The sequence below is a fragment of the Artibeus jamaicensis genome, unplaced genomic scaffold, assembly GCF_021234435.1.
Source record: "Artibeus jamaicensis isolate MK-2021 breed Jamaican fruit bat unplaced genomic scaffold, CSHL_Jam_final scaffold_1283, whole genome shotgun sequence".
Classification (NCBI taxonomy): domain Eukaryota; kingdom Metazoa; phylum Chordata; class Mammalia; order Chiroptera; family Phyllostomidae; genus Artibeus; species Artibeus jamaicensis.
Window position 1 is genome coordinate 23,226,173 of NW_026522028.1, and position 15,454 is coordinate 23,241,626.

General features: G+C 49.2%; 1 protein-coding gene across 9 annotated transcripts in view; it reads right to left on the minus strand.

Moving 5' to 3' along the window:
* The window catches only part of WWC3 (WWC family member 3), a 100,678-nt gene extending 89,134 nt beyond the window's left edge, over nt 1-11,544 (minus strand). For 8 of the 9 annotated variants that reach the window (XM_053655787.1, XM_053655785.1, XM_053655783.1 and 5 more), the window contains exon 1: nt 10,943-11,544. In XM_053655787.1, the coding sequence (XP_053511762.1) occupies nt 10,943-11,223 (281 nt within the window). In that variant the 5' untranslated portion in view covers nt 11,224-11,544. Of the gene's footprint in view, nt 1-2,081; nt 2,510-10,942 lie in introns of those variants that run through there. The other variant, XM_053655786.1, reaches the window with a different exon arrangement.
* Between the last annotated feature and the right edge of the window lie 3,910 nt (nt 11,545-15,454).

The following is a 15,454-nucleotide window of genomic DNA, read 5'->3' on the forward strand; positions in this document are numbered from 1 at the left end:
CATACAGCATAAGGCTGCAGGTTCGATCTCCAGTCAGGGCACAAATGGGAGGCAACCAATCAATGTTTCTCTCTCATATCGATGTCTGTCTGTCTGTCTGTCTGTCTGTCTCTTTCTCCCTGTCCCTCGAAAATCAATATATTCTTTAAACTTTTTAAATAAATAAAAATAAAAAGAATACTGGTAGATCTGTGGATTCTATTTTCTTCTTTTTTTTAATTGACATGTAATTGACCTGTAATACCATTTTCGTGTCACGTGTGCATCATTTGATATATGTATACACTGCAAAATGATCACCACAATGTTTGTTAATATCCACACCACACATAGACACAAAAATACTTTTCTTGTGATGATAACTTTTAAAATCTACTTCTTTAGTAGATTTTAGTGTATACATTTCAAATATACACTATAGTATTGTTAACTAGTCACCATGCCATAGCTCTCTGTGTTCTGATGGTGGAAAGAGCACCTAGACATATTTTTCAGTGAAACTGGCAAGTCACAGAAAAAAACATTAGTAGTTTAATCCCATTCATGTAAAACCCCAAAACAAAAGTCTGGGTGTATGCCTGCATAGTTAGATAGAGGTGCAGAGAAGGGGCTAACATGGGTGTCCAAACTGCGGTCCATGGGCTGCATGGAGGCCTGGACAGCTGTGAATGCAGCCCAACACAACATCGTGAGTTTACTTAAAACATGAGGAGATTTTTTGTGTGTGATGACGTGTCACAATGTATTTAATGTATGTGGCTCAAGACAACTCTTCTTCCAGTGTGGCCCACAGATGCCAAAATGTTGGACACCCCTGGACTAGAAGAACACAAAGCATGGTCCTGTTCTCATATATCAAGAATGCTTCCATGGGTCCCTGTGTAATAGAAACAATACCCCAGGTTCCCATGGACCTGAGCATTTTTTTTAAAGGGCACCCACAGTCGGTTCCAAGCACATCCATCCGCATTGGAGTACAGAACCAATTGAGGATTGAGAATGAGGTCTGCAGGAGACAAGCACAGCTGGTTACAAAGAAAACTCAAGGCAGTTCTTTGGACACCATGATGCCAAGCAATTCACCATAATGCTTTCTCTGCATCCTTTGGTCGATCAGTCTCACATGCAGTGCATTAAACTTCATAGACGAGTACAACGGGCTTCGTAAGAGCCAACTATTAGGACCACATCACCTCCTCTTTAAAAACTTGAGTTTTCTGTTAGAAGTAGGCCAGTATGCACAGAGGACATTTCGAAACAGAAGAAAATGGAGGGGACGGTGTGAATATGAGCACTGCAGCCAGATCATCCCTGAGCTGCTCTCCCAATGCCAGACCCCACCCTGGAGATCGAAGTCTGGCAGACCAGCGGGACATGCCCCTGGCCTGGCCTCTGACCTACAAGCAAGGTCTGCCGGTCACCTTGGGCCAGGAAGCCCATAACTCCTCCATTCCAAACCCTCACGGGCTTCACTCAAGCATGCCCACTGGTCCCAATATAACTGCCACTTCCAAAAATTACCAAAGACCCAGGAAAAAAAAGGGCAACAAAAAAGTTTCAAAAAAGATGGGATAAGCAATTCTCATGTAGTATGCAGTAAGTTTTTGTTACAATATTGAAATTCCAAATGCACAGTGACAAGCTGAAAATATCCGCCTAGGATCAACATCGTTACACTGTACCGAATTGTTAATACCACGTTAGAAACCCAGTGTACTCAGAGCTCGAGTTAGGGAGTAATAACCTGCCTGAGAAATTTACCTGCAAGTGACAGAGTTAGATGAAGGAAGGGGCAATGGGGGATGAAGGAGGAGCAGCAGCAGCAAGTGCTTCTTAAATTCACATGTACAAACAATACCACCGTGTCCTCCTGTGCCGTTTTGTTTTTCATTGAATTCTTTGAAAAGTTCATGTATTCACATGGTTCAAAAAGCAAAACGGGTAAAATGATCTGTTGCACACCCCCAGCCCCATCTGCCCCGTTCCCAGCACCATATCCCCCAAGTGGGGACACAAACAAATTTGGATATGGACACTCATTCCTCCCTCTTAAGGCACGCATGCCCAGCCCCTTCTCTCACCTGCACATGCCATGGACTTCCTCATCTCTGTCCTCCAGACCGGCAACTTCCCAACCCGGCTGCAATGTGGTGTTCTACATGTGAACCATTCAAGCTGCCTTGTGGCTGGGGCTGCTGGTATGTGGGATCCAGGCTCTGTGCACGGCCCCCCTCACTCGTGGGCCTTCACCACAGCCCACACGGGCCCCAGTTTCTATGGAAAGAAAGCAAAGCTCAAAGAGCTTTGAAGGAGGCCCAGTTAGATAAATGACAGCCACAACCCTAAGGCAGGTTTGTCCAGCCGGTCCACAGTACAAGGGCACCTTCTCCTTGAAAAATAAACAAATAATCATCTTTGCCCATTCTGCAGAGAAAAAAATCGATCAACTCATAAAGTCTCTCATTTTAAGATTTCCAACTCCAATTTGGTTAAATGCCAATACGTCCTATATCACTTTTCCACTAGCCCTGGCACAGAACGGTTGTGACTCTTGGCTACACACTGTAATCCCCGGGGGAGCTTAAAGCACAGGGCTGCCTGGGCCCCAAGGGCAGAGGACACAGGTACACCTGAAGCTCCCAGGCCAGGTGGCCTGCGCGCCGACTGCCCCAGCAGGAAGGCCCAGTCCTGGTTATCAAGGAGCCCAAGCCAGCAGCCTACGAACAGAGCAGACAGCTGACCAGAGCCAGCCCAGATCTCGTTTTTTCCATCGAGTCCACGAGGTCATGTTTATATTTTGACATTGTAAACATATGAATGGTCATTTTTCTGTGAGTAAAACAGTTGGGAGTTGACATAACGGAATCCAAGACATAGCTATTTCCTGTATTCTGCAGGGAACGCCTCAACAGGGGGGGCACCTCAGGGCGGCTTCCAAATGTGTTCTCGCCACACAGTGGAACAGTGCTTGGCAAGGAAAAGAAATGGAGCATGATCCATGCTGCGACACAGATAAACCTCGAAAACAGTATGCTGAGTGGGCTAAGCCAGACACAAGGCCACAGACTGTATGACCCCACTTATGCAAAAAATCCAGAACAGGCGAATCTATAAAGACAGAGAACCGATGAGTGGTTGCCAGGAGCTCAGGGAGGTGGGGAGTGACTGCTCATGGGCACAAGGTTCCTCTCCGGGATGATCAAAATGTTCCAGAACTAGATAGTGGCAATGGTTGCACAACCTTGGGAATGTATTAAAAACCACTACATTGTGTATTTTTAAATGGTGCATTTTATGATATGTGGATTTCACCTCAATTGTTTCAAATAGATGGTGACAATTTTCAAGGCCAATCCAGTCCACCCATGTACTCAGGGCGCCCCCACACTGGAGACGAGCACCTTCCCACAAGCAGAGCTCCCAGAGGCAAAAAGAATCCATCTCCTGCAATGGCTACCTAGTGTCCTGCCCGAGCTCCATGCAGCCTGGAAACCTACTTGGCTTGGCCGTGCTGTCTCCTGGTGGCACTGGGGCTAGTGTGCAGGGTCACTCAGAAGACCTCCGGTCTGACTCCTGACCCACCCAATGGACTGCGGGGCCTGTCCCCTAGGAACTGGTTCTCCTTCCCTCTCTCCCTCAGCCCCACAAGCAGCCTTTCAAGACACCCCTGTCCTGTCCTTCTAGGGCTTCTGAACAAAGGTGGAGGCTATCCTCGCACGGCTCCTTCGTGCACAGAAGAAACTGGAATGTCTCGGGGCGCCTTGGGCAGACCGCTACCCCCACCCACCCACCTACCCAGCCCCCCACACACACTCAGAATGCCAGGCCGGCACTCTGGGCTGCTGTAGAACACTGCGGCTTTCACAGATTCACTTTCTTCTGTTCCACCATGTATGCGTACACACTTGACATTCAGCAACAACCTATCAATTGAGAACATTCTCAAAACTGAAGAACATACTCATACTACAATACAGCCCCAAAGTTTCATATGCTGGTATTACTATTTGCTGTGGTATAGTAAATTCAGGGTTTTTCATATAAGTATGTTTAACATCCATTCTTCATGGAAACATGCAAATTGGGCCTTTGAGGTCTTCTCCTCTCTTATGTAACAGCTCAGAAACTGTTGTGTCAATCTGCTTGAAACAAACTCAGCTCCTAAACATGAATCACTGTAATCAAGTAGACAAAAGTAGTTCAAAGTTTGCAACCAGGCTGTACTGCCCCCTAAGCGGACACTTAGTAATGTCTGAGGGCAGTTGTGGATATCATAACTTAGAGGGGTGTGCTCCTGGCACCTATGAATAGAGACCACGAATGCCACTAAACATCATACACTAGACAGAACAGCCCCGCAACAAAGAAACACTCAGCGCCAAATATCGAGTGTTGAAGCTGAGTACGCTGCTCTAAAGCAACACCTGCCCAAGTCTGGCCACATTTTAGGACACTGCCCGTCAGCAGTACAGTATGGTGAGCAACTCAACACACTTGCCTGTGTAACCAGGTCCCTGAATATACACAATCAACAGCAGCGGCCAAACAGCAAAGATTTATGAGTGGGGTTAATAGAAGGCCTTCGGGTTGACCACTGGTAAGTCTCAGCTCCTCCCAGGGTGTCAACGAGATTCCCTTGGGGCCCTTCTGATTCCACCTGCCTTCATTCACACATCAGCTGAATCCCAGGCACTTCTTGCTGCCTTCACAGTTCCTCTGACATAATCCCCGCCTTTTCTAGGCCTAGTGCCCCGGATCTCTCTAGCTCAGGCCCATCATCGTCTGTGAAAACCGCTGACAATTTCCAACTGGCCTCTTCTGTAGGAAATCTACCCCACCCACCGTCCTGTATTAGGCTAGCTCATCAGATCTCACTTGGCGCCTAATGCGAGCAAGGCTCCAGGCTCAGCCCGCAAGGAATGAGGACCCCTAGGGGTGCTGTGAGGAGCCAGGGAGAAATGGATATAAAATGCTTAGTATGATACCCCCTAAGCACGCAATGAACATCAGCTACTGTGGTTGTTATCAAAGACACGAGGCTGACCAGATGCTTCCGCGCTCACTGGGAAACCATCGCATGGAGTGCATTAGATTCCCACTGCTGCAGTAACAAATTGCTACAAATCGAGTGGCTTAAAACATTACCACCAATGTGTTATCTCACAGCCCTGAAGGTCCAAAGTCCAAAATCAGTTTTATTCGGCTACATTGAGGGGTCAACAGGGCTGGATTCCATCTCCAAGCTCTAAGGAAGAATCTACGTCCTTGCCTCTTCCAGCTGCTAGAGGCTGCGCGCATTCGTGCCTCACGGCCACATGACTCCTAACATCTGCTTCTGCTGTCACATGTCCTCTTTCGACTCTGACCCTCCGGTTTCCCTCTTGTAAAGACCCTTGTGATTACACTGGGCCCACCAGATAATCCAGGATAATCACCTCATGTCGAAATTCGTGACTTAATCCCACCTACAAATGTTATTTTCCATGGAAGGTAACTTATTAACAGGTTTCAGAGACTGGGACATGGACACCTTTGGGGGGCTGTTATTCTACCTTCCGGAGGGAGGGGCTAAATACCAACAATGAATGCAAGGTAATAACCGGTGGGTATAACACCATGCAAGGCGCGGAGACCTCCGCGGCCAAGGGAGGGCTGAACTCTGGAGCTGGACAGATACTGCCCCTCACTGGCTATGGGAAGCAAGGTTACTAAGTCACCGTCCCTTGGCCTAGTTTCATCACCCGTCCACCTCCACTTGGGCAGCCATTGTGGGCTTTCAGTAAAAGCATCCACACAAATGCCTAGAGCACTTAGCACATGGTAAGCACTCCACATATGTCCACCATAACCACAGACCCAAGGGATTCCAGTGGGGGAAATTGGGAGGCAGCAACAGCATGGTGAAACCTCAGGGAAAAAGACACCAGCACGCTGTAAGCCCCATGGAGGTAGGGACCTGTCTGCTGATGCACACCATGGAGTCCTGAACCCTGGGAGAGTGCCTGAGATGGAGAGGCTGTGCAACAGTGAGTGGAGGGAGGGAAGGAGGGAGGGAAGGACGGAGTAGGAGTTGGGCAGTTGGGTGGAATTGTGGAAGTTCCTGGTCAAAAGGCACAGCTCAAGTCCCTGTCCTTCTAACTCCCGGAAGGACGCAGCCTTTGACTGTGGCCCTCAAGTGAGAAATGAGGAGTTCAAACAGGACAGCCCTAGCTCTTCCAACCCCAACGCTGTAGGGTTCTAAGGTATGTGTGGTCTTGCCCGAGTCTTATCTCCCTTACAAGGACTCTGGGACAAACTCTCTGATCCCCTCGTTTACTCTGAACACACCAAGCACTTCCTCAATTCCACTACTTTTCTCACATCCCTACTTCTCTAGCACTGAGAAAGCACAAGAAACCCTAAATCCAGGGGAGGATGGAAGATAATGAAGATCCCCCAGGCTCAAGTGAGCCCTCCCTCCATTTCCTGGAAGCCAGCACCAGCTGATAATAGCACCTGGTAACTAGCATTGTCTTCATTGTCTTTGTCTCTTATCTGCGGGACGGAACGGAGTCTCCACCTACCATCCCTGCACACAGGAGGCCAAAAATCTCTGCAAACAGTTCTTCACTTTACTGGATTTAAAGGGGAATAACTGAGCTCAGTAGAATTTGACTCTGCTTTTATTCCATCAGATTAACTTTATTTTCATTTATTGGCAAGGCAGCCAACATTAGCAAAAGGACCTGGGCTAGAAGCAGCCTGCCAGGCTCACAGGTGACCCTTAACATGTCACTTGACCCCAGGGCTCCTGAAGTAGAACCTACCAGAGAAGGTGAAGCACATTATTTTCACTTCCAAAATCAGAGTGAAAGGGGAGAAAAGGAAACTTAGAGATTTCCAAACATCCGGGAGCTATTTTTGGAAATGAATGACTTTTCCATTCACTTAAAAAAGAAAAGGAAGGAAAGAAAAGGAAAGATATTAGACCAAGAACAGACCGAGAAGTGATTGTTGATCTTCTAAATGGAAGAACACTTTTCTAGGATCCCACCCCAATGTCCTTAAAATCGAGACACTCCCCCATGTTCATATAAACACTACCTGTAAGTGGAAAATGGAGAAAGCATTACTTGTTTATCAGAGTTTCTATAATCCCCCAAAAAACTCTGTGAGGTAAATATAGTAAACATCTTATTAATTAATACTGAATAAGGGTTCCAAGAAGGGAGCAATCAATGAGTCATGTGGCTCTGATCAGTGGGGCTCCAGCCTGGCAAATTCCTGAACCAATCAAGAACTGTTTTCTCCTTAAAGCAATAGCCCGCCCAAAGGACTTTTCATATACCACAGAGTCCCTTTATGTGACACAGGTCAAATCCATCACGGGAACAAATGTCCTGAAAGCTTCTGCCATGATATCATCTGGGCCTTCCACCAGCATCATGATCATTTATACTCTGCTTTGATCTCAAATGTGATATGGTCCCCATCCTTCAGCTGCTGACACTTGGCATTTCCAGTAGTATGCAACAAAAACTGCCCCTAACCCTGGCCAGGTGGCTCAGTTGGTTGGAACATATTGTTCCATACACCAAAAGGTTGTGGGTTCGACTTGAGGGCAGGGCACATACCTAGGCTGCAGATTCAATCCCCAGTCAGGGCACGTACAACCAATCGATGTTTCTGTCTCTCACATCGATACCTCTCTCTCCTCTCTCACTCTCGCTCGCTCTTTCTCTCTCTCCCCCTCCCTCCCTCCTCTTTCCTCTCTCCCTCCAGAAGGAAATAACCAATACACATATCCTCAGGTGAGGATATAAAAATATATATATAAATAATAAAAAATTAAAATAAAAATAAATGAGCTAAGGCAAACAGAACAAAGTGTCAACCACCTAGTCCCAATCTACAGGATAATACCAACGCAACCCGAAGGAAGCGCACATGTATATATATACAACCATTGAAGGCACTGAATTTTTCCAAAGGAAGCAAAAATGTTCTTTCCATAATTTTCCGCCTAAATGGTAAATACCTTTTTATAAAGTGGTCATTGAACTCTGAGTGAATATACGTAGTACATATATGTGCCACTTGTGTAAACCACATAAGACTCACCCACAGAAATGACCAGCCACAGCAATGGTGAATTCACTGTGTTTTTTTTTTAAGAAAGTTTTTTGGTACAATCCCCAAAACTATGAGACTTATACTCACAGCACTGATCTGCAGAGACAGTCAATTTAAACCTAAGGGGGGGGGGGGGTTTGATCATCAAACTAAGAGAATTCTGTTTTGAAAATAGTGGGATGTTTATGGCCACATCTGTAAAGATGTTTCCTTAGGCTTGCAACCTCTTTGTCGTGACTTGAAAAAGAAAGTTCAGCTACAATAATTCACCAACACGCCCTGAGCTGGCAATATCAAATGCTGTTAAACACAACAATGAATGGAATGAATAGAAAACTCTAGAAGAGATTGTTTACCACCCTTGGCCCTTGGTTACTTTGCTTACAGCAGTATATGTTATGCTATTACAGTTCATGCTGAATTATATATGAAGTGTTTTAAGTCAGCAATAATTTGCAACTAACCTACTACACTGAAATTCCTCCCTAATTTCAATTTCATTTCTCATTTGCTTTAAAACCCTATTTATTTGCCTTTCCCCTGTCAGTTCTCTCTCTGGGAGCAGTTTGGGGGAAAGTCCTCATTTCTTGAACACTGTTCTCTGACTGTGAATCAAAGGCAACTCAAAAGGGGTTTTAACTGTCAGATGCACATGGAGAAAACATGCTCCAACACAGTTTTTTCCATGTAATAAAACAATTCCAACTTTAAAGGATACCCAGTCACCTATAAAAATCGGCAGGGTTCTGTTTTGAAAGAAGAAGAAGAAGAATGACTATTACACCATTTACACCCTTCAGAGACTCCCCTTAAATGTTTGTGGCTTGCCGAACATTCCATACATATTTCGGGCAAGGTATTATGGGAGCTGAAGTGCAAGCTGTCCCCTGCTGAATTTTCACTCACTATAAAAACAATGTCTCATAAAAGTATACACATGTTTTTACTTTACAAAAAATGTAAAATATCCACTTTTGTTCAGTCGAACGACACTTTTAGCATTAGAAACAAGACTTTTTAGTATATGTGCTGCCGAGGCAAGAGCTGGAAACAAGACTTTTTAGAAATCTCTAACATAAGCGATGTCTGCAAACGGGGAGAATGTCATTGGGTAACACATTTCTGGAAGGAGAGACACAGGAAACGTGCATGAAATGTGCGGAAAGGAGGATTCTACAAGCTGACTTGTGTAGGATCTGCTTACCTATGTCCTGGGTCATACCAGAAAACGGGAAATTCTTACATTTACACTTTTCATCAGGAATCCCCACTCCAATGTAACCACAACTGTTTTATATTACCCTCATAAAATGAGCCTTAGCCTTTTCTAAGCAAAACGGTATTTTTAATTGGTTCATTTTCCAGTTGTTTGGGTTTTTAACACACATACAGCATAAAAGGGCACCACATTCCAAGCAGTTCTAGCAATTCCAGAACCATCCAAGGCTTGATCAAACAGCTGTGGCTCTAGCCTTTGGTTAAAATTATAATATGATCTCACCTGATTTTCAAAATAACTAAGCATCCTTTTAACCCATCGAACTGTGCCAGCATTATCTAAGTTTCTGAGTTCAGAGTTTGCGATGTTCAGAGAGAATATTAGGGAACCATGATCCTTTTGCTTTGTTTTGCTTTGTTTTGTTTTTCCCTATCTGAACCCAGAGAAATATTCAAACAATAATTCAGCAGCTTCCCCCCTCCAACGTTTATTTTCAAATGCTAGTGCCATGCAGCGCTGCCTTTCCTGTGCAGGTAGGAGGAAGTAGGTGCAGTGTCACCACTCTTGGCCTTTTCGAGTCTTAAAATCACTGGGAAACCTGGAGTATATTTCCTTTCTGGCACCCAAGCAATGGACAGGAGCTGTTCCAAACAGGACAAGATATCACATAACCATTGGAAACACTCAGGTTCAACAGAATTCCCAATCCCACGAAAAATGCATCTCTGCAAAAGTGGCTGAACCATTGAAAGAGTTTAAGAAAAGCATCATCATTACATGAACATAATTAAATGCAAGAATCCGGGTTTTTTTTTACTGCATAGGATTTATTTACATAAATAATAAGATAACATAGTGCCCTATTCATATCTTGCACAAAGAGGAAACGTAAAATCCTACTCTTGTTTTTCGATCTTTCCAAAAGCATCTGGGTCTAATCATAATCCATTCTGGCCACAATACACAAGGCTGTTTCAATCAGAACTTTAACTCAATGTTTAAGGCGCTACAGAGTACACTAACCATCCCAGTTTGGGAAGAGGCTGTCCCGAATCGCCCAGAACTGGGAACCCCGGAGGTGTCCGGAGCGGCAGCAGTCTGTGGACGGAAACCAGGGTGAGCCCGCCAGACCAGGAGCCCACACCACCGAGCTAGGGCGCACGTTCGTGCTCCAAGGTGACAGCTCATCTGGCCATGGCGGGACCGGAGTGCCTGTGGGGCCACAGCCGGGGGTGGTGGGCCGCAGAGGCCCGGCAGCGATGGGCGAGGCCGCGGCGGAAAAAGGAAAAGAGGGCCATCCGTCAGCCCCGGGAGAGGAAATTCCAGGCGCCCAGCTCCCAGGCGCCGGTCAGCGGGTGACGTGAGGGAACCCAGTCAGTGTGTCCGCCGCGGCGAGGACCGGGAGGAGGTTGGAGCTCCGCGTTGCGGGGCTCGAAGCCGGGAGAGGAGGCGCCTCGATCCTCGGCCGGAGCCCCGGAGATGGGGGCGTGTGGGCTCCCTGTCCGTCGCCCAGACCCGGAGACCTCCCTGTGTCCTCGAGCCTCTCCCAGAGCCCAAGAAATGGGACGTCCGGGACGGGGCCCGGGCCCGCACCCCCGTCGGCGCCCTTACCGGTCTCGGGGGTCGATCCACGACGTCTGGCGCGTGTTGTGGTCGATGTAAAAGACGCGGCCGTCGTAGTCGCGCGCCTCCTCCCAGCCGGCGGGCAGCGGTAGCTCGGAGCTCTCCCGGGCCCGCAGCGGAGCCCCGGAGGGCGCAGTGGGCACGGGGACCGCGGCGGGGGTCGCGGGCTGCGGCGGTTCCCGCGGGGACTGCACGGACGACGGCGGCTCCCGCGGGGCCTCTCGCGTCTGTACCCGCCGCCGCCGGCGGCCGCCGCTCAACCACGGCATGACGGCGCGGGCCCCGCCGCCGCCCGGCCGCCCCGCGCGCGCCGCCTCCTCAGCCAGCACTAAGGCCGGGCGCCCGAGGCGCGGGGGCGGCTGCGGGGAGCCGCCCGCCGCGCCCGGTGCATCCTCCGCCCGGCGCCGGTGTACCGGCGCCCACCCGCCGCTCGCTGGCCCGGCGCGTCGCTGTCTGCGCAGCCGGCCCGCTCCGCTTGGGTCGCTCGGATCGCTGCCGCGCGCAGAGTCACAACCCCGAAGCTGCCGCTGCCGCTGCTGCCGGCGACTCCTCAGTTCCCGCGGTGCGCCCGGCCATCTTCGTTCCTCGGCGCAGCCCGGCGGCGATGGGCGGGGCGCCCGTAGGTCCCGCCCCCGGCACGCCCTCGGCTCCGCCCCCTTCTGCTCCGGTCCCAGGCCCGCCGCGACGCCTTCCATCTCCCACAGCTGCTCCGCCCCCATTCTCCCCCGGGGCTCCTCGGCTCTCCCCTCCTCTACCCCCAGCCCCCACCCCATGCGCCGCTTCTCCTCCTCCGCCCAGGCCCGCTGCTCCTTCTCCCCCCACTCACTGCTACTCCTCCCCACCCGCGCCCCGCGCGCTCCTCCTCCCCTCCCGCTCCGGCACCTCCTCGGGCCTCGCCGGGGAAACCGCACGGGGGCCAGGATGGGCGCCACCGCGTCCGTCCGCCCCCGGGCCACGGTGGAGAGGAAGGGGGGCCGGGAGAACGGCGTCCCACCCGGGCTGCAGGCGCGGCCTGCCTGGGGCTGACTCCTGGGGCCCAAACAATTCCCGGGGGAGAGGGCGGTCACCTCACTTCACCCACTGCCCGAAGCCTGGGATCCTACGCTCTGTCCTGTTGGGGTGTGGGGGTGCCGTGGCCTGGGTCTTCCCAGTATCCAGGATGGTCTCGCGAATGTGGGTGAAGCCCCCGAGGGGAGGCCAATGGAGTTCACAGCTACAGGAGGAACCCGAGGCCAGTCCTCTTGGGTGGGGCAGGGAGGACCACCTGGAAGTGGACAGCTGGACAGGTGGCTACTTCGTGTCCCTGTCACGAGAGCCCCAGAAGGACTCATTCTGAATCACCGCTGTGGGCCAGGCCCCCTGACCTGCCCTAAGCGGTCCCGCCTTCCAGTCGGGAGGATCCCATAGTTTGAGTAGAGACCCAAGTAGGCCCCTGCTGGGGAGGAAGCCAGGACAACTCCTAAAACGTGAAACCTCAATGATAATTTATGTTCCACTCACATCTCGTAGCTGGGAAACTGAAGTCCAGAGTTAGGGTTCTCTCCTGCTCCAAAACCCCCAGCTACTTAGTGCTCCAGATCCCTGGCCGCAAGACTTAATGTCAGGAAATGCAGGAAACTATCAGGGAGGTTATAAAACTATTCCAGTGACACAAAACTATCTAGTGAAAACTCCCAACACGGATCCAGACGGAGATGCACAGAGAAAGAGACTAGAGGGAGGATGTTCAAAATGCTCACAGTCATTTGCATTCTTTCAGAGGAATGAATTTTTTTTTAATTATTTACCTTCCAAATTGTTTGTAAAATGGTAATATTACTTTTAGAAGGGGAAAGTTGTTTTTAAAAAGGAAGAATGTGAAGGCATGGAAACTGCTCATTGGGACATATCCAAGGAAGGCCCTTCCCCCCTCCTCCCACCACAACACAGAAACTCCCTCGCTGCTGGAGTATCTGCACTCCCCCCCACCCCCCCTGTTATATGCCGGAAATTCCATCACCGGAGTCCTTTTAGTGAAACCTGGACAGTTATGAAATGTCCAAGGGAAAGTGGGGAGAGTATCGAAAACCCAAATCCTTGGTGATTGTGTAGTTGCAGGGAATGCTCTGACATCTGCCTTGCTGGTTGGCATGATTTATGGCCCAGAGGGCTGCCACTGCCTTCTCTTCCCCTCTCTCCCTGACCCCCTGCACATACCTTACTACCTGACATGGCTCTCCCAGGCATCATGTCATTTCAGAATGTCACAAATCTGGGCACTCTCACTGGAAATTGCTCTGAATGGGGCTGGAGCATATTGGAGTGCAGCCAGCCTCTACAGAGGAAGATGGAAAGAGAGGGAGAACACCCCTCCACAGCAACAACTCCCAACTCCCGGAAGAAAAGGCAAGCCGAGAAGCATCCATAAAGAGGAAGGGGCCCTGGCCAGTTAGCTCAGTTGGTTAGACCATCATCCCCAATACACCAAGGTTGCGGGTTCCATCCCTAGGCAGGGCACATACAAGAATCAACTAATCAATGCATTTAAAAGTGGAATAACAAAGCAATGTCTCTCTCTCTCCCCCACACTCCACATCCCCCGAAGCTCCATCCATTAGGAGCTGAGGCCTTTCACTGAGAGTGACAGGTGTGATGTAGCCATTCAGACTGGCAGCAAGGATGCACTGCAGACTTACTGTGTGCCGGCATTGTGCTGGTGTTGGGGTGCTGCAGAGAACAGGACAGAGTCTGTGCACTCCCCACTGCCCAAGTCTGGTACTACACAAAGAAATAAGCACTTATGACTTCAACTTGTCTACAGATGAAGCCAGAGTGCCAACCTCAAACGGGAGATTCAGGAGGCCTTGGAAGACCAAAAGGAAGGTATCTCAGATGAGAAAACCAAGGCACTGGGGCTCAGGTCTTCAGATTCCTGAGTCCTGAGCCCTTATTCCTCCACACGTGGAGCTGCTGTCATCAAACACTTGTCCCCACCCAGATCCCCTTAGCTGGGGCTTCACCCATTCAGAGGGTCACCAGTGGCTGACAGATGTCTGAAATGGTCCCCCCACCCTGCAGGGACCCATTCTGCACTATGAGAGCCCAAATCCCTTGCCCTGGTAAATCAAATGCTAGCGCACTTCATACTCCAGAGCTGCCAAGGGCTACCAGTGGCTTTGCTAGCTCCTCCCCACCCTAGCCTACCTCCATGCCCGCATCAGCCAGCATCTCTCGCATGAGAACCCCCAGCTCACGTACTGCTTTGAGGAGGCCTGACGTAAGAGAGTCTGCTTCCCTGGCTCTCTTCCAAGCACGTACCAAATATGAATCGTTTGATCGTCAAAATAGCATCTACATACCTGTACCCTAATGGCACTTGCCTGCCAGAGACGACAGACTGTAGACGTCACTGAAGAAGCTTTATCTGCAGCCCTTGGACCGCTCTGACGCAGATAAGTGAAGGAGGCTCTTTGCATTTGTCTTCCTAAAATGAGCCAACTTAAAAGATGCCAGAACTTGGGGTGACCAAGGCCTGCCTACTGGACCATTAATCCTTTTGATTTATAATGTTTGTCCAGGCAGCTGCCGATTGTCCCTAAAGACCTGTGCCGGGCGGGTTGGGGTGGAAGAGAAGCTGGGAACGGGTAAGGGGTCTCTTAACTCTGCAGTTTTACCATAAGTTGGGAAATCGTGTGTGCGTGTGTTAATTGTTAGGGAGAATAAGGCCTGTCTGTCTTATAGTCAAGTGGGGCTTTCCGTGTTGGACACAAAACACATGCACACACAACTCACTGTAGGGGAAGGAATCTTTAGTTTTAGCTGAATGCACAATTATGCATTCTTTATTGCCTCCATATGAAAACCTCAGCCTCACCAACGACAAAAGTACAAACATCGTAGTGACCTCTCCTCCCACTGAGATTTCTGATGGAAAAATGGCTCAGGAAAAATCCACTTGGGCTCTGGGTAATCGAGATGCAAATAGTTGTCCTCCTTGCAGAGCCTCTGGGAAATCCCTTGCAGAATATTTTCTTTAAAAATGCTTGTTAAGGAGTCAACCCAGCACGCTCCTTGCATGTCAAACAAGCAAGTACAGAGTTTGAAGAATTTTTTACTCTCAATTGGATTCAGCCTTTTCTCCCTGCCCCTCTTGCCAAAGGATAACCTTCGTTTTAAAAAGAAAGGTACAAAATTGCGTCTATACACATTCAGTACTTGAGAGGCTTCTAGAAAGAAGAGCACCATGAAGGCTGCAATCATCGTGTCTAAAATGAGAGAAATAAATACTGCCAAAGAAGTTCTTGCTTACTTGTGTAAACAATCAAGTGTTCTAGGAAGTGACACATTGGGTAATTCTGTACAATGTGCTAAGAGGAAAACGGAAATGGGCCAGATTGGGTCTGAAGAAGAAATGGCTCATTGTTTGGCACTCTTCAAATGCTGTAATAATTACTCGGTTATGGGTGCTCCCCATGTATTTAAATAATGCAAATCCACACACTTGGGAAGAGATTAGATGTA